An 18,560-nucleotide genomic window follows, 5' to 3' on the forward strand; every position below is an offset into this window, starting at 1 on the left:
TGCCTGGCTGAGGTGTTTCAGTGGGTCTCTGACATCTCTTAACATTAGTCTTTTCTACGGCCTGGTCTGGTTTCTGAAATTTGCTTATTTGTATTGTCTGATCCAAGTTACTAGTCTCTGACACTAAGTTAGGCCTTTTCTAGTTCTATGTCCTGACCAGTGACTCTTAATCAGGTCCGGGATGCAATGAGGTCACTGTCAGAAGTCCCGCAGTTTTGCTCCCGGAGTGGCGCTCTCACTGAAGGCTGCCAGATCGTCTCAGATGCCAGCCTGGGCACCTAACTCACTTAACAGGAAGGAAAATCTCCCTCTTCCTGAAAAGAATCCCAGTGAAGGCACAGATACAGCTCCTTTGCTTAGCTTTCCTACTGAAAGCTTTGATATAGCTCCAATCAAAGCTTATCTTGACTTTTAAAATGTTACCTGGGACAGGCTAGCAGAGGTTATTAAAGATAAGCAAGAAACATTGAGGTTTAGAGTTTTAGGAAGAGAAAAAAAAAGTGATGGAAAAAGATCTGGTGTTGGGAGGTCTGGTTTAGCAGGGATTCTGCTACTGAAAAGTTGTCTGACTTTCTAAAGTTGGTCTCTCTCTATCTCTACTAGGGGCTCAGTTTTCTAACTGAAAAGTAATGACGTTAAACAAGATTTCTAAGCCCCTTTCCAGTTTAAGTTATTTTAAATTCAGGCATTCTCATATACTGCTAGTTGGAATACTACAAAGTTTATGAGATATGCAGATTTTGGAGTTAGACTTGGGTTTCAAATCCATCTCTATGATTTACTCTTTAACAATCTTAGTTCAAAGACAACACCTTTCTGTGTGTCTGTCTCCTTATCTTTTATATAAGGATCATAGCTACTTCTAGGGTCTGATCAATTTATAATACCTAAAGTATAACATAGAGTTGGCTCAATAAAAAGAAGATATTAGAGCTTTCTTTAAGGAACTTGGCAATATGTATCAAAAGCTATAAATATGTACATTCTTTCACCTAGCAAACATTCTTCTAGAAATATCCTGAAAAATAATGCAAAGCAAAAATGTATCATAAGGATGTTCACAATATATTATTTATAATAAAAGAAAACTGGTAACAGCTTAAATGTTCAAAAACAGGGGACTGGTTAAATATAATATGGCATATTATTATGATAGAATACCACACAGATATTTGGCATCATGTTGAAAAAGGATTAACCAGATGGGAAAATGCTCATAATATTTTGTTAAGTAAAAAACATGGGTTAGTTCCAGTTCTGGCAAAATGGCAGATTAGATAACCTATTCCTACGGCCTCAAGCAGGGTATAAAGTCTCTGGGTCACTACCAGTAGCCCAGTTTCACAACTAGAAACTTTTAAGGACATCAATTCAAGCTTGTAGTTAATGCTGATTATTTAACTATTATAATTTAAACGCACAAAGCTGCTGGGTAAATCTAAGAGAAAAAAAAAAATCCCTTTACTGGTTCTGCAACTGGAGGTCTCACTTGATAGAAAGGAAGAAAATGCATTTCCTTGATGGAACAAAGGACGCACGGCATTAAGAAGACTGAGGGCAAGTCATCATCTCATGGCTCTGAAGAGGATTAAGGAGTTTTTCTTTCTACATAAAGCAGCTGAGTTTATGTTGATAAAGTAAATAATCCATTAATATTTCAAAAGAATATCTGACTTATAATAATATATTGACTCTTTACAGGGAAATTCACTACTCAATGAGGGAATATTTAGACAGGAACCTGTTCTTTGTGATAATTTGGGCCCAAGTTTAAGTTAACCTCAAAGACAGCAAGGGGCAACAGGAACTTTCTGGTGCACAATGGAATCAAATGAAGTATGTCTGCAGAGGTTAGCAGAGCTGCTACCCTGGAACGGTGGCAGTTACCTCTTAGTATGAAGTCTCTGTGCAAGAGAAAATTAAATGAGATCATGTACGAAAGCGTTCACCATACAGTCGGTATTCTGGTGGCTGGAAGGGTTTTTTTGGTCTGTTTTTATTTTTGTTTTTGGCCGTGCGGCATGGCTTGTAGGATCTTAGTTCCCCAACCAGGGATTGAACCCAGGCCCTCGGCAGTGAGAGCCTGCCGTCCTAACCACTGGACGACCAGAGAATTCCCCTGGAAGGTATTTCTTAAACCTGAGGGAAAAACCTCCGGTGGAGAGACTGCAAGGTCAGCAGGAGACGTGTGATCGTGCACAGCAGCACTTCCTCCAGGAGTGAGTACGGTGCCCCGTCCGCAGAGGGACGAGCTCAGTGTCAGGCATGCTGGGACTTCCTAGGGGACACTTCCTCTGAGAATGGAAAAGGCATGAAGATGGGGAGGTGGCGGGGTAGGGAGTGGAGGGCAGGGCCTAGCCCCGCCTCCATTTCTAGCTGACCCGCCTTGTACTTCTACAGCTTTGATGTGAAGAAAAAGTTTTGGTCCTTAAAAAAAATTCTGGAAGCCACTCAGTAAATGGGAGGGGAGGAGGAAAAATGGGGAAGTGGTAATAAAATTGAGGGGATGGAAGAAAAGAGTAAGACCAGCCTTTTCTGAGCTTCTTCTTTATTTGGCCTCCACTACAGGCCTGAGTCTTAGCTTTGTTCCTGTGCAACCTCCACCAGGAATGCTTTAGACAAGTCAGACAGGCGGGGTCAGTCCGCTTCTCCGCCCCCAGGGGAAGTCCAGGCCAAGAGGGGAGAAACAGGAGACCGGCTGTGACGTGGGCTGGCACATGCCACGAACAGTGGAAGCCCTCTGCCCACTGCGCTCCTCGCCTGACTCCTCAGCCCAGGTCCTCCCTCTCCCTGAGGCTTCTCCAGCCCCCGGCCCCCTGCTGGCATCACACACGGGTGGCTCAAGAGATGCCTGGCAGGCCGCGAGCACTCACCAAACACGTGTAATGACTCAGTGTATGCTTCTTATTTCCCATTTGGATTATGAGCAAGGGGACAAAGCCTATCACACTGCTGTCCCTTTACTGCTTACTGAAGGCATTTGGTAAATATATGAATGGAAAAAATGGAGAGGCATTGGAAAAAAAGAAGTTGGCGAAAAGGAAAAATAGGAGAAGAGTTAAAGAAAAAAGTGTGAAAAAACGTTACTATAAAATGTGAATGAAGACACTGTGCAATGTGATGTGGGATATATCTGTCCTAGTATCTGTGGCCATTTTTATAAGTGAGCAAACAGAACCAGAGATAAATCTGGTTTAGGAATTCCCTGACACCAGGAATCCATTAAGGTGGGGAAAAGAACACCCATCCATCAATTTAGAGAAGGCAGGACTCCTCAGCCTCTTTTCCGCTTTCATACTTATGGACAGAACTGCCACATTCTGGAGCTGGAGGAGACCTCAGATGGAGGAGACGGTGGTGGCTGACACAAAGGGACCTGTCTTCGTGTACTGTCCACAAAGCAGAGCCAGAGCCCACGGCACGTTCCTCACTAACTCACACTGTAAGGAAACCCGGCTTGAGTTTCAAGGTGCTTCGTTCATGTCTATAGAAACATCGGTTAATTATCAGGCTTTAAAAGAGACATTTTTCTGAGTTGGCTTCAACCAGTCGGTAGGTAATCTTAAAGAGGCTAAAGTTAAGAAAGCTTTTTAGGATGAACACAACTAATCTACCACAATTAAATTAAAGCCGAGTTTCATCAAAAGAAACCCTACGGAGCCTCAGAGAGGGCACCAAAAAAAAAAAAAACACCTCTACTGAAACTTGGATTATCACAAAGCCCAAGTTTGAAATATAGCTGTTTAAAATTAAAGGCTTCTGCTCATCTGTGTTTTCTAAATTTTAAAGTTTGAACATATTTAGAAGTTTTAAAATTCTATATTCAGAAGTTTAAAAAAAAAAAAGGAATGTAAGGCATTCTCACATTCAGCATCTTTGCCCTGCCCCTCCTTAGTACTTCAGAGCATCAGCTGTAAGGGAAGAGGACAGAGGGGTGTGCTTGCTCCAGTCCTGGCCCAGGACCATTCCCTCTGTTCCAGAAATCAGAGGTCCCCACCTTACTCCCAATCATGGGAGCCATGATTACCCAGGCCTGGACCAGCAGCCAGACAAAGACCAGGCTCAACACTTCTCAGCACCGTATTTCACACTTCCTTTCTAACTAATGGGCAGGCACGCAAACACAGCCTCGCTGTGATTAAGAGAACTGTGTCTAGCAAATCATCTCAAGATTTGGATTTAGGGCATCAGCACAATATTTTCACGAAGAGGAAAACTAAGACAACTGCAGAGGCCACCCACTGCCCTTCTCATGGCCTGGGCATTCTAGCTCAGGGCAGTGAAGGACGAAGAAAGTACAGGAAGGAGGTCCTGGACACGGGATGGCACGCTCCCTGCACTGGACACAGGTGCTCCCAGCAGACTCTGCGAGGGCGGCACTGGTGTCAACACCGTCCAGCTTGGTCACCTCCAGCCACACGTGAGAACTCAATGAACTGAGTTTTAAATTAAGTTAATATAATTTACATTTCAATCATCACAGTTCTAGTGGCTAACCACTAGATCTTCTTTTAATTTAAACTGTTGTTCTCGCAGTTTAGCATGAATTTCTTTAAATACGTGAGTGTCTGCTGGGGATTAGGAGCTGGGAATATAAGGTGAATTCCGCACCTTCCCTCCTGGGAGCTTGCACTTGGTGAGAGAGAGAAATAAATGGATAATTATTTTACAAAGGGTCAAGTGCTCTAACACAACAGACGGACCAGAGGGTTATTATGGAATCGGGGAGGAGCTGGGTGTAGGCTGCATGCAGATGCACAGAGCGGAGCAACAAGGGAGTGAGCAGGAAAGAGCGAGGGGCCCAGTGGGGCTGAAGGCCAAACTGACGCAGAGTGATGTTGCAGGCACCAGATGGTGCAGGCTCTGATGCAGCTTCTTCAGGGACAGGAGCTTAGTCCTGTAAGTGGCAGGAAGCCTTCAAAAGGTTTCAAAGACAAAGACCCTAGTGGTATTTGCAAGATGGAATCAGGGAAGCTAGGAAGAAGGAAGATAAGATATGACTGATGAGAGAGTGCATGCACTGAATTGGGCAGTAATAAGAATACTTCTTTACTATTCTTGAAGTTTGAAAAACATTTAGTGGCAAAATTGTTATTACTGATATTGCTGGATGAGGTGTGGAGACTGGTGAGGACATTATGAGAGAATAACTCCTCAAGTTCTAACTTGGATGAATGAGGAGAGAATGGAGCCAGCAACCGAGACAGCAGACAGGGTACTAGAAGCCTGCTGTGTGTAGCGTGGTTTGGCAGGGGGCGGGGAAATCATTTCATTTTATATAAGCTGACTTAGAGGGTCGGGTAGTGGAGACATACAATAGTGACACTGCAGACAGAGGCTTGCAGAGATCTGGGAGCACCCACGTCAGGAACAGGAAGGATCTGCAGGGCATGGGTACAGTGTTGGGGGACTTGTCTGTTGGTGTTACTATTACAGAAAGAAACTTCAGTATGGATGTGTGTGTGTGTGTGTGTGTGTGTGTGTGTGTGTGTGTGTGTGCGAGTGTGTGTGTGTGCGAGAGAGAGAAGAATCTATGAAGATGTTTTTCTCTTTCCTTCCCCAAAACAAAGGGAAACATATTTAAGAAAATATAGGTTTGAAAATTGTTGACTTATCTTAACCCCACTGTAATCTAAGACTACGTATGTATGTCACAAGTTATTCTATAAACTACAGCCACTATATTGGCCTTTATTAAATAACAGTAAGTAATCCACTGTTTCATTTCCTGCTAAATGAATGAATTTTAAACCTAACGTTAATTGACTGAAAAATGGGAAGAGATTAAGTAACAGCTGGAGCAACACGAGGACCGGTCGGAGGGCGCTCGCCTCCTGACCCCGAATCAGGACATGGGGGGCCGCGGGGCCTCACCTCCGAGTCAGAGCTGTCCAGCTCGGCCAGAGTTGGGGCTTTGAGGAGTTTCTTCCGCTGCACAGGCACCTGCTGTACGGCACCTGCCCCATTTTCTCTTGATTGTGACGTTAAACCTCCATTCACCATCGATGATTCCAGGACATTCTTTGGAGATGCAGGGGTAGCTACCTCTGGTAAAACAAAGGTGAAAGCTTACCTTTTCTTGAGCACAGAAAGGTAATCAGTGAACCAAACACACTTTTCCAAGTACCTGCACTTGGAATCACACCCGAGGTGATACGGCATTTCTACGTCATGCAAATACAACACAGAGGCTAGACACAGTAACACCTATGCATATACAACACTTGTGTTGACATTAACTGTCAGATTCAAATAAAGGAAACCTTTAAATGAATAATTATATATTCACATTTGTAGATAAAAATTTAGAGCTAGAAGAAATACTACAGATAACTGACTCCAACTTCTCTATTTTCCAGAGGCCCAGAGAGGCTAACTTTCCTTTTAGCCTCTAAAGAGCTACTAATCGATGGATCAGAGTGATGGCATGCACATATGGCTGTAAGATCTGAAAGTGGTTTGATTTTAAAATAAAAATAGCTAATAATCTATATGCATATAAACATGAACACAAAGACTCTGGGATACATTTCATCTGATAAAGCTGATTTTGATTATCCAAAGCTCAAATCTGGATGGGAAGGCAGTGAAAGAAATGTGGCAGCACAGAGCATGGAGTACAGAGTACAGACTACAGAACACAAGAGCATACAGTATGGAGTACAGTGTACAGAGTACAGAATAAGAGTATGTAGCATAACGTATAAAGTTTAGAGTATACAGTATAGTTAAGATGCAGATGGTGTGGATTCAAAGTCTAGCTCTAGTTGTTTGACCTTGAGCAAGTTACTTAAACGTCATTCCTCAACTGTAAAATGGGGCTAACAACAGAAATGGGCTTGTTGTGAGGATTAAATAAGTTATCAACTGCATATAAAATACTTAATACTGTGTGTAATAAAGGCAGTGCACAGTAAATGTTAGCAATTATTAACACTGATTTTTATCTCCATTTGTAAGTGAGTGAACTAAGGCTAAGGGTGATTCAGCCAGTCACACAGCCAGCGCGGCAGAGCTGACACTAGAATCCTTGTCGGTACTGATTCTAAAAGGCCACCATTTTTTGTACTGGAGGCTGTAATCTTCCAATTCAAGTGGAACTAATTTTCTTCAGTATTTCAATAACTAATAATTTTAATAACTAACTACTAAATTAGAGTATTTAAAAGTGAGAAAAAGCAGTCCCTGCATGATTTAACTCACAGACCAGCCCATAACCTGGTTTTTGCCCATGGAGCAGTCTGTGAAACTCCCATGGTCGGGGGTAAAGGGTATGCTGGGCACTGAAAAGACAGGATTAATGCTCATTTGTATTGGGGGGGAAGCGTTGTACCTGAAGTAACTATAAAATACAAGAATGTTCTATTTATAGTAGCTCCCCCAACATGTAATAGTTTTATGCTTGAAGTGGAAGAGGTGGATTTCCAGGTAACATTCAGAATGTAAGTATGTTCTAGTACAGCCTTCCTTGACATTATTTAAAAGAATTATGTAAATTATTTATTATAAATGATGTATATCTAACTTAATATTCACAATTTCTGCATATTTTTAGCTATCAAGAAGACCAGAACTGGAACTGCCCTTGTGAACTAGAAGGAAGGGTTTGAGTAAGCAAGAAAGGAATGAGGAAAGGAAAAAAGGAAGGAAGAAGACAGACTTTTCATCAATCATTTATCATTTTACATAAAATGTTTAACAGAAAACTTGACAACGCATGAGTTAATTTTGTTATTACCTCTCCAGGTATTAAGTAGCTAGAACAAATATATGATTGGGGGATGGGGTGTGCTGAAGGGACAAAAGGGCAAAAGCAGCAAGTTTTTACAAAATTACAAAGGTTAAAATCTTTAAATAAACCTTTCATAAGGTGTAGAGAGCAGTAGGCTGCCACACTTACGAGCGTAATTTAAAAGTCTTCCAGAGAGCAAAGGAGGAAATGATTGGGCTAATTGATTAATTCCTATTCAAGAAAAAAGGTAATGTTTAAATATGGTCTTGAAGTATCTTTTGAAAAATTGTATTCTATAGCACACATGTTTTACACACTTCCTCCAGAGGTTCACGCAGTAGCAGCAGCCAGTCTTCCAAGAAAAAGCACGTGCATCTCCCACCGGCCCAACTATCCACAGCCAACTGAGGCTCTGCCTAGAGACACAGTGAGCTTCTCCAGGCTGGTCTCACAGGTCCAAGCCAGAGTTTCCCTAAGGGTGAAGTCACCAGTGGTGTGTGGAGGAACATTAACACAGTTTTAATGGTTATATATTTAATGTTTCAGAAAAAATATAATTACTATATCAGATACATGATTTTATGGATGTTTTTGCTTAAGAAAAATTTTAAAGTCATTTATGGTAGATTTAAAAAGTTTAAACAGTACTGGTGGCACTTAAGTCTGGTAAAATCATGAGGGTGATGTCTGCACTGAAGTTTAGGGAACACTTAAGTGACAGTGACTCCCATGAGCTAATTTCATTCTCAATGCAAGGTATCTGAGAAATTACCCAATAGCTCTCTAACTGCCTGAAGACTTTGCTGAGGTTGGTAACTGTACTTGAGCTCACTGACTCAAACTACTGAAATAAACACCTAGTACTCAGTTCAAAGCTTTGGGATAAATGGAATTAACAGAAGAATATGTTATGTCCCAGTCAGGCTTCAGGATGATCTCCGTATGTAAGACTAAATACTGTGTGTGACTTTATCTAATACTGCATATTTGTAAAAGCCCCAGTTGAACATACTTTTAAGAGATATTTTTAAGTAGTTTTATTACTTATACTTTTCTGTTCAAATGAATGAATCCTCATTATCACTTCAGTGTATCTGGTGAGAAAACCAAACCCTTGGATAAGACTTTAGACTTCTTCTATATAAGACAGAATTTCTGGTGATATTTATAAGTAAGCAAACTATTTAAGATGCTACACAGAGCTTTAGAAGTCACATGCTTCAGGTTCAGAATCTAAAACGCACAACCATGATATTAAATACCTTATGTAATAACTTCTATTATTACATAGTGTAATAATTATGTCTGTTAGATACACCCAGGCTGCTGCCTTATTTAGTTGGAGGAAATATGGCTGAAATAAAGATTGTATATTTAATATTTGCATCAGAAAAATAAATTATACTTACCTTAATTAATGTTGACTAGATTAACATTTTCCACTAAGAATTAATATTTCTAAAACATACCTGAGCAGCAGAACATACTTCAATGTGTCCTAGTCTACACTTACGTGCATTACCTACACTACACGTTTAAATATTTACTCCTTAGTTAGCTAATTTCCCAACCAAGAAATGCATCCCGATCTTTGCATTTAGGTTAGAAGAACAGATCAGTCTTTTCCATTTATAATTTGGGACATTTAAATTGGTTAGTCAAAATGACACAATGAAAACACAAGAAATCGAAAATGAAGCGTGTGGAAATTGCAAAGTACACTAAGGTACAAAATAAATTATGGCAAATGATAAGCAGTGAAAGCAAATCAAAATTTTTTGTTGCTCCTTTACATCGAGGAAGCTCAGCACCAAGAGCTTTCTTCCCAACACAAGAACCCATCATATAACCTGTAAGACACGAACACACCTACATACATGTGTGTGGGCATGCACGCCATACAGGTCAGCCACCTGTGCCTACTTCACGGGAGCCAGCAGCCAGTGTGCTTAGGCAGCGGCCACTCCCAGAAAGCCCGCCAGGGAGGAACATCTTTAGTAGGTATTTAGAAGAGATGGATCTTAGTATGTGTTGCCAACTTTTGGAGATCAGCAGTAACACATATGTTCTCAAACATTTCTGAGTTTATTTTCCAGACCAAGTTTTTTTTTTTTTTACAAAGTTACTCTGCAAATGGTTGATAAAATAAAAATTGTCAAATGGATAAAGAAAATAGAAAAAGCTCCTCAGTGGTCAGTCAAAAGTAGTAAGTGAAGACTATAACATATTTATCTGAGTTTCTTGAAAGTACAAATATTAGTCATGCCTAAGAGAACTACAAATATACATAGAAATTCAAAAAGCAGTTGGGAACTATTTTAGCAGTTGGAAGATACTCAGTAAATATTCACAGACAGAACATGATACTAGAACTCTCTGGCTCTTTAAATATGAATTTGTATGTAAGAGATGCCAACAATTCCATGGCATGTAAAAGAAAATTCTGGAAGGAAATACTAGTGGCAATATCTTATCTCATTTTACATTCAAAACAGCAGCTTCCAAAGTCTAAAATTCTAACGTGCAAAACATTTTATTGGGATTAAGTTGGCTTTGAAAATTTGCTTATAATTTAAAAATTCAATTTAAAAGGGGGGCTGATTTTACAGATCAAATTTAATCATTAATAGCTACTTGTTTCACTATTAGTCCCTGTCTATTTAACAGAAGGGCTCTAAACGTGTACTACAAACCCGGGACACATGATTATATTTTACAAACAAAGCCATTACAAAGCTCGTGTGTTTTTAGACTCTTAACCAGCACACAGAACCCGCGTGACAAGGCCCTACGCACAGGAGCACTGGGTACGCAGATAGCTCTTGCCCCTCAACTGAGGAGCAGTCGTCCTCTGAAGCAGCTGACAGTTCTGAGTTCAGCTACCTGAATAACTGAGTGCTTTAGAGAGTAAGAAGTGTCAAAACTTTGTTTCTTGAAAGTGTTTTCTATGCTCTGAAGGCAGAGTTCTGTTAGACTCTGACTGCTGCTTTATGAGATTGGGGGTGGGGTGGGCACCGTGTTCCATGACCACAAGTGTCACAGTTCTTCCACAGGCTCTTGCAAGGCAACAGATTTATTACAGTTTTAATTTTTTTTAAGTATACTATTTTCAAAGAAACAGAATGTTTTATTTGACTGACCACAGCTTAGAAGAAGCCTTTCAATTTTCTTTTTTGACGTGTTTGAACAAGCAGATGAATGAAATGTATTTCACAGAGACCACAAAACCCACGTCAGGTGTGAAAGTGCTTTTTTTTTTTTACCTGACAAGTCAAAACTGTAAGACATGCTAAGTGGCCGCATTGCTGAAAAAAGAAAACAAACAATAAAAAGAAAATAATTCAGCTGTTAGGATATACAGGGAAGATGAAAAAGGGAGGAGGGTTCAAGACCTGTGGTGGCACATTTCACACTTTAAGGCAGAAGGCAGTGAATAACAATCTGAAATACAATAAAACCATGCGTCTTAGTTTTAATTATATTACTAAGACTTGAAATGGAGTAACAATAAAAGAAAAAAAAATAACTTTTAAAGAACATGTTAAAAATGAAAGCATGTTAAAGATACAAACATTTTAGAATCACAGTATAGGACTTTTTACTTATATATAAAAGAGTTAAAAAGAAAAAACTAGCCATGTTTTAAAACATGATTTTAGGGAACATACAAAATCTTTAAAATTTAACAACAAATGTATTCTTAAATAATTAATTTCAGGATGAAAATGTGGCTCTCTGCATACAGGTGAAACATCTTATAAAAAATCTCATTCAGGTACTACCAGCATCACAAAGTGTCACTAACTCTCTATTGTAGGCAGTGTAACCTGGCAGTTGAAGCGAGGCCTCAGGAGCCAGAGAGCCTGAGTTTGAACCTCAGCTCTGCCACTTACTAGCAGTGTGATTCCGGGCAATTTATTTAACCTCTCTGTGCTTCAGTTACTTCATCTGTAAAATGGGAATAATGGTACCTATTTCATGGGATTGTTATAAAAATTAAATGATTCCATGCAAAAAAAGGTGCTCAGAATAGTGCTTAGCACATAGTAGAAGTTAAATAAATACAATCTCTTATGAATAAACTTATTTCTTTCCTGTTGAAATCATATGTTTTAGAAATTTTATTATATATACTAAAAAACACTGAATTGTATATTTTAAATGGGTGAATTTTATGGTAGGTAAATTATATCTCAATAAAGCTGATTAAAAAAACGTTATTACCAAGGTTTGACGAGTTTGGGTATTCATAAGAGTGAGAATTACCTATTTTCATTGTAGCCCCATCCATTCTATGCCCCAGGTCAGGGAGGACAGGTGGCTGTGTGGTCGGAAGAGGAGAGAACCGCAGGTCCACAGGCTTGTCAGGCACAATGTCCCCCCAGCTCATGTTTCCGAGGCAGACCGCATACAGTTCTAACACCCAAATTTAACAGAATGAAAGTATCTCTCCATACGCTTTTGGCAGATGTTTTTAAAGGAACAATTTACATTTACAACCCCAAATCTCATAGTATGAGATGTTAGAAAAGGTGTTGGGAAAAAGAAAATGATAAGATATGAACAAAGACTGATGCAAAAGAATATTACTTTCAGACTTAACAGGAAAAAAATGGAGCTAGCCTGTAAAACAATACGGAAATAGGCGAGTAAAAGACAACTTAGCCATGTGTTAGTAATCACGTCCTTATAAATAATGCTGTGGGGCATATTTAACGACGTGGGAAGATGTTCCTGCCCCACACAACGTTACATGGGGACATCAGACACTGTGCACACAGCTCTTGTCTCCACCTCATGACACACACGCTCCATCACAGCACATGCCTCTGCTGGTGAAACTACAGGTAATAGTTCTTCTTTAAACATTTCCCCAATTTGTACAGTGGGTTTCTACTTGCAATTACATGGAGGGGTAAGGTTTTAAAACTATTTAGGGAACTTTTCTTCAAGATAATTCTGCCAACTTTACCCAAATTCCCCAAGGGGAAACTTTAGAGTAAGAACCAATGTAGGTCTGCAGAAAGAAGAGCCCAAATCTCTTACTTTCCAATTAAGGTACAAGATCAATTTTAAAAGTAAGACTCTCATAGAACAATCACTTTCAATAACAGCTCAATTCTGGTTGTTGTGAAACACCAATTCATAAGGTTAAAATAAAATAAGATATACTATACAGAAAATTGATATTTAATTATTCTAAAGTAGATTTCCTGCTAGTTAGCATCTAACTTGTTGAAAATGAAACAGAAGAATATGTATATGACAAGGGCATGTGACGCCACTTCTATGCAACGTGCAGTGTCCCACTGCCACCCACAAGGATTGCTGGTCTCCCGAACGCTCAGCCCTGGCCACCCCCATGCCCCTGACAGGCTGCTGTCGGTGCTGCAGGGGGAACATGTACCTGCTGCCCCGAGCCTTTCCTCTGTCAGCGCCTGTGGGCAGGGACTCTGACTGCTCGTCTCTCTATTCCAACAGCTGACACGGCTGTTTAATAAACACTTGGAAAAATGAAGGAACTGTATGTCAAATATCATCCAAATCACAAAAGCACGTTACGCCTGTCTTGTTCCTTTCTCTGTCCTGTTGGTGCTTCCACTGGAGTTTATAATCCCTTCTCTTTTCTCCTAAAAATTGTGAAGCTTACTTTTCTCATGGTAATATATTTGTTTTGCCTTATAATTTTGCTGAAAACTTTTCTATTACCCCATTATTCCTTCTCAAGGTACAGTAATTTTTAAAAATCCAGTCTTAAGCAGCCATCCTATAACACCGTTTCCTTATTTTTCCATAGTGTTTCTTACTCTTTGAGGCTGTGGACCCTTTAGGAATCTGAGCAAAGCTATGAACCCCCTCTCCAGAAAATGCACATACATACACTTTAGGAAATACATACAAATTTGTTATATTTCAAGGGATTCACAGACCGTCCTCAGGCTCATGCAAGGACTCCCAGAATAAGAACTCTCCATTTATGTCGTCTATATGTTCTGGCTCATTATTATATAAATGCTCATATGGATTTGTTTTAAACATCATTTTAAAGGGAAACACTTGCTGCCAGAAAAATCAGACAGGGATAAATTCACACAGCCTGCCCTCACTCTGAAGCTCTGTACCTGGAAGGTACGTGCTATTATTTCAACACCTCTGGGAGTACTTTTCATCACTGTCCCTGCAGTGGAGACCAGGACATAACAACCAACCAGACAGACGTGGGCCCTGCTGCCACGGAGGCCACAGTGTGACAGAATGGCCAAAAGTCAAACAAAAGAACATCAGTGTGCAGTGACTGAGAGTCATGGGAGGCAGGGAGAGCCGCTGGAGTGGACGCAACTGACCAGACGGAGAAGGGGAGAGCCTGGGTCAGAGGGGGGAGGACTAGAGAGACCTAGAAGTAAAACCCACAGGGCTTGGCTGTTGGGTAAGAGTCAGAGGTGATGCTGAGCAATCTGTCCTGGGCTCTGAGATGGAGAACCAGGAGGACACAGTTTGAGGAGAAAGCAGGCGAGGTCACCAGTGGCTGTGGGGCTTGTCCTGCGTGAGGGGCAAGGAGGCCCTGCTCAGCAGATGGCTGCAGGTGTGGGTCTGAACTTTCAGAGAAACCTGTGCTGTAGGGTGGGAGCTGAGGAAACCAGAAACAAACCCTGGAGGAGGATGTGGTTGCTCAGGAAGAGGGAGCCCGGGATAGAAACCGGACGACCAAGCAGGGCTTGAAAGAGGCAGAAGAGATCGGAGGAGAGAACCAGGAGACAGTGCCACAGGGCCGGCTCCTGTCCTGTTCAGGCGCCACGAGACTGTTTCCCTGAATTCTTTGGGCATCTTTAATCTTACAAATTGGAGGACAGCTGCATAAACAAAAATGTTGACATTTTATAATATGGTTTTGCTCTAAATGAAAATGTGTGCTTATAAAAAACATTAAACATAATAAATATAAAGGAACGTGAGTAATAAGTGATATCAGTAATAATTGGGTCTCTCATCACATAATACCATATCTTCAAACCATAATTAAGACAATAGAAACCTGAAGTAAAACTATGTATCACTTATATTTCTAAAACGTAATAACTTATCCATGTATATGTATTACAATTTATAACGTATTTTGACCATGATCCTATTTAATTCTTACATGAAAGTCATAATGAAGGTGTAGAGGACTCTTTATCCCCCTTCTGCTGACGAAGAAATCGATGCTCAGAGAGGTGAAGAGACCGTCCTAAAACCACAGCCTAGAGGTCGGCAGAGCTCTGTCCACTATGCAGCGCGGTGCTCTCCTACACTCAGCATCACGGGGCAACAATTTCCTATTCCGTGAATCTCAAGTATAGACTTCCAGCGTGAGGGTGTGTGTGTGTGTGTGTGAGAGGGAGAGGGCCCTGCAGACGGCAGTCTCTCACTGGGCTGCTGTGCTGTCTTCCAGCGACGCCCCGGACTCACCTAACCTGCCGCGTCTGGTTTCCTCTGGTGACACGGGCCGCAGCTTTCTTTCTGCTTTGATTTCTTCCAGGATCCTTTCATGGAGGCTCCGTGGCCGTGGTGGAGTAGGCTTCAGTTTTCTGGCTGAGGCCTTAGAAAAAATACAATGGCTATAGAGACTTGCTTGAGTAGTTGTCCTTAAATAATTTTTACTGAAGTCCACTCATACAGCACATTATGAAATTATATTTTACAGATTGCAACACTGCTTGATAAAAGACCATTTTCAAGCAATAGGGAGATTATTGGATATCACAGTGGTTCAGTCACATGTGCTCAAGTAACTTTAAGGAGTCAGCTTTGCTGCATCTGTAGTCATGTTCCCTACGTGCTACTCTGACAGGCAATCCATTGAAATGTAAGCTGTACGTTACCTATTACGATTATTGTTTTTGAAAGTAATGTTTTTGAGTAAGTCATCACAACCTTCTCAGAGTATTATCTTCGTTCTATAGTTGAGGAAATACAGGCTCAGGGAGGCCGATCAATTCTCCCAGAGACATGTGGCCACTAGGTTGTGTAGCTAGTGTGCAAATCCGGGCCCATCTGACTCCACGCTCTTTCTGCTCCACCACCACCCGCCTTCCTAAAATTATTTCCTACGTGGCCTCTTTCCCTTATTTTAAAAAGATTTATAAGAGGGATCATTAATTATGTTTTAGATGCTCACAAACTGACAAAGAAACACCATTCCTCTTCCAGTTACTGAACATACTGGGGTTTGAGAGGCCTTGGTGTACACTGGCTCTGGAGCTGGGGGGGAGGTACATGTAGAACAGAGGAAACGCAAACCAACATTCAAACCAGATCAGAACACCCGGATTCCATGGTCACTAGAAAGAACCTCGTCAACAGAGGAAGATACTTAATACAAAAGAGGAGGTACAGCAGGGTGGATTTACTGTAAAACAGTATCAAAACGACAATTTAATCAAGGTGAAGTGTTTGTACCATAAAGTAAACAGGGAGGGCAGCCCACACCAGGAACTACTTGGTATCATATTCAGCTGTTATTCTAGGAGGTATTTGGCCAGATTTTACACCATAACTCAGGTTGTTTGAGTTAAAATATCCTAAGACAGCCTGTATTGAATAATTTTAAGTACTTTTTTGTGACTTAAGAATGTAATTTACAGTTGGGCTTCATAACTCTGAGAATGAAAGCTCAGTGTAAATACTCCTTTAAGAGCTGAGTTCTAGAGGTCACAGGCTAGAGGAGAATACTTCATTATGTGCTGCTCTCCAAACAAGGGGAATATGTCAAATTACGTACTGGATTTAAAGGAGGTCTTGATCTGATGAAGTCCAGGATGATTTCATGAGCACTTTTTTTTAACCGAGGGGGAATATCACCATTCACCTGAAAGGAGACAAGAAGTAGAAGATTCATGTGACTACAGGATTATCATTATAAGTTTCTGGGTACGTATGTCAACGTATGTCATTTCAAAATTACTGAAGTGGAATCTGGCTCCACCAAGGATGCATTTCAAATCAATAAAAATGGAGAGTAAATGGCTGAATGATTCAGAGCAAAAATAACTATGCAGAAATGAAGAAACTCCACGTCCACTTTAGTTCTATATTTGGGGAAATTATATATAAGATGCATCCTTCCAACAAAAGGTTTCTACAGTTATGAATGTGAATGGAAAGAGTAACACTACACTTAATTACTGTATAATTTCAAATGTCTTTGGGACTTCCCTGGTGGTCCAGTGGTTAAGACTCTGTGCTTCCACTGCAAGGGGTGCGGGTTCGGTCCCTGGTCAGGGAGCTGGGATCTCATGTGCCAGGTGGCGCAGCCAAAACAACAACAACAAAAAGTCTTTTACCTCTTATTTTCATCCTTGTATAAAATCTTGGTAATGGGAAAGAGTGGGGACATGTTTCACATTCTTAGACAAAGCTGAGGCTCAGATCGAGGTGGTGTCTGCCCCCTTCACAGGGCCAGTGAGCAGAAGAGCATGGCAGGGGCCTGGTCTGAACCTGACTCTTGCCCTAACATCCTCTCTTTTTGAAGAAACAGGTTACAAAAATTTTAAGAAATTTAAGAAAAACCCACCAAAAAACCCCCACCTAAACTCACATTCTGACCACTCAGAAGGCACAGTTGTGGTGACCATAAGTCATACTTATTTCCCAACCTCATATGAAAAAACAGAACTGCTAGGCACTTTCTGTCATTATTCTCATAAAAGATAGATGAAAAAAGAAACGTTAACAAATTACAAATTTAAAAAACTGATGAATACCTTAAACTTCTCAAAACCCCGAAAATCAGCATACTATTTTTATTATGAACTGCCTGAAAAAACTCTATAATACTTTTTCACTCTACTTTAGTGACCTACTCTTTATCTTGTCATATTCTAATAATTTTATGATATCAATTTTATTGGAAAGAAAAAAGATAATTTGTTTATTCCTCTAGCACCAATAGTTGATATTTTTTAAATTTTGATAGCTTAGAAAGGTTTCTTTAAGCTTCACAATTTGTTATTGGAATGTCATGCCCAATTTTAGAATTATCGTAAAATTTGGTCAAACGTTTTAAAAGTATTTTCTTATCTGAATTGTAAGACTTCAGGGCATGGACAGTTTTGTTATGTACTTCCCAATCTTAATTACTGTTTTAATTGCTCAGGATCATTAATCAATTGGTTATTAATTTTTTATTGCAGCTGTATGAGTTTTGATTTTTTTGTCAATGTCACTATTTTGTGTCACCTGAGAAATGAATTAAAAAAAAAAGATCCTGAACTGCTGCTTCCAGGCCCAGTGGCTGCCCCCCACGAATGTGACCACTCAGGGTGTGTGACAAGCCTGCTGACATTATCCACTCCCCTTTTCCCTGTGCCCCCCGCCCCCCAGTCCTGAGTGAGGACAGGACAGCCCTAAGGTTAGAGTTAGGAGTGAAAGCTGCCTGAGCTGAGCCAAGCTTGTGACCACTAGTACTTGGTTTAAGGAGGGCATGTACCCAAGCAGCAGAGCTGGGGGCCTACCGTGGCACCACTCTTTACCCATGGACTTCATGTTACACAAGACTTTTCTAAAAATCCTTATTGTATGAACAACTTAATCAGACCTTTCTATTCTACTCCTGAAAAGGATAACACATATCTTTCTAATTTTTTTTAATTGGCATTTAAAAAAATTAATTTATTATTTTATTTTATTTTTGGCTGCACTGGGTCGTCGTTGCTGCGCTCAGGCTTCCTCTAGCTGTGGCGAGCAGGAGCTACTCTTCGTTGTAGTGCGCGGGCTTCTCATGTTGCGGAGCACGGGCTGTAGGTGCGCGGGCTCAGTAGTTGTGGCTCACGGGCTCTAGAGCACAGGC

The 18,560-nt window shown here is 40.6% G+C and overlaps 2 protein-coding genes across 29 annotated transcripts in view; one reads left to right on the plus strand and one right to left on the minus strand.

The window, feature by feature from the left end:
• PRELID3A (PRELI domain containing 3A) overlaps positions 1-9,078 on the plus strand; it is a 125,424-nt gene extending 116,346 nt beyond the window's left edge. For 2 of the 11 annotated variants that reach the window (XM_028480745.1, XM_028480751.1), the window contains 2 exons: positions 3,309-3,442; positions 7,556-9,078. In XM_028480745.1, coding sequence (XP_028336546.1) covers positions 3,309-3,442; positions 7,556-7,596 — 175 coding nt within the window. In that variant the 3' untranslated portion in view covers positions 7,597-9,078. Of the gene's footprint in view, positions 1-3,308; positions 5,867-6,359; positions 7,511-7,555 lie in introns of those variants that run through there. The other 9 variants (XM_055080710.1, XM_055080711.1, XM_028480743.2 and 6 more) reach the window with 7 other exon arrangements.
• Positions 1-18,560, minus strand: part of SPIRE1 (spire type actin nucleation factor 1) — a 217,323-nt gene that overhangs the window by 21,520 nt on the left and 177,243 nt on the right. For all 18 annotated transcript variants that reach the window (XR_008616012.1, XM_024120731.3, XM_028480732.2 and 15 more), the window contains 3 exons: positions 16,494-16,580; positions 15,182-15,311; positions 5,875-6,047 (listed from right to left, as the gene is read on the minus strand). Coding sequence is in view for 17 of the 18 variants with exons in the window: in XM_024120731.3 (XP_023976499.1) it covers positions 5,875-6,047; positions 15,182-15,311; positions 16,494-16,580 (390 nt within the window). In the remaining variant the exon portion in view is untranslated. The remainder of the gene's footprint in view (positions 1-5,874; positions 6,048-15,181; positions 15,312-16,493; positions 16,581-18,560) is intronic.

This window comes from Physeter macrocephalus, chromosome 19 (genome assembly GCF_002837175.3).
Source record: "Physeter macrocephalus isolate SW-GA chromosome 19, ASM283717v5, whole genome shotgun sequence".
NCBI lineage: Eukaryota > Metazoa > Chordata > Mammalia > Artiodactyla > Physeteridae > Physeter > Physeter macrocephalus.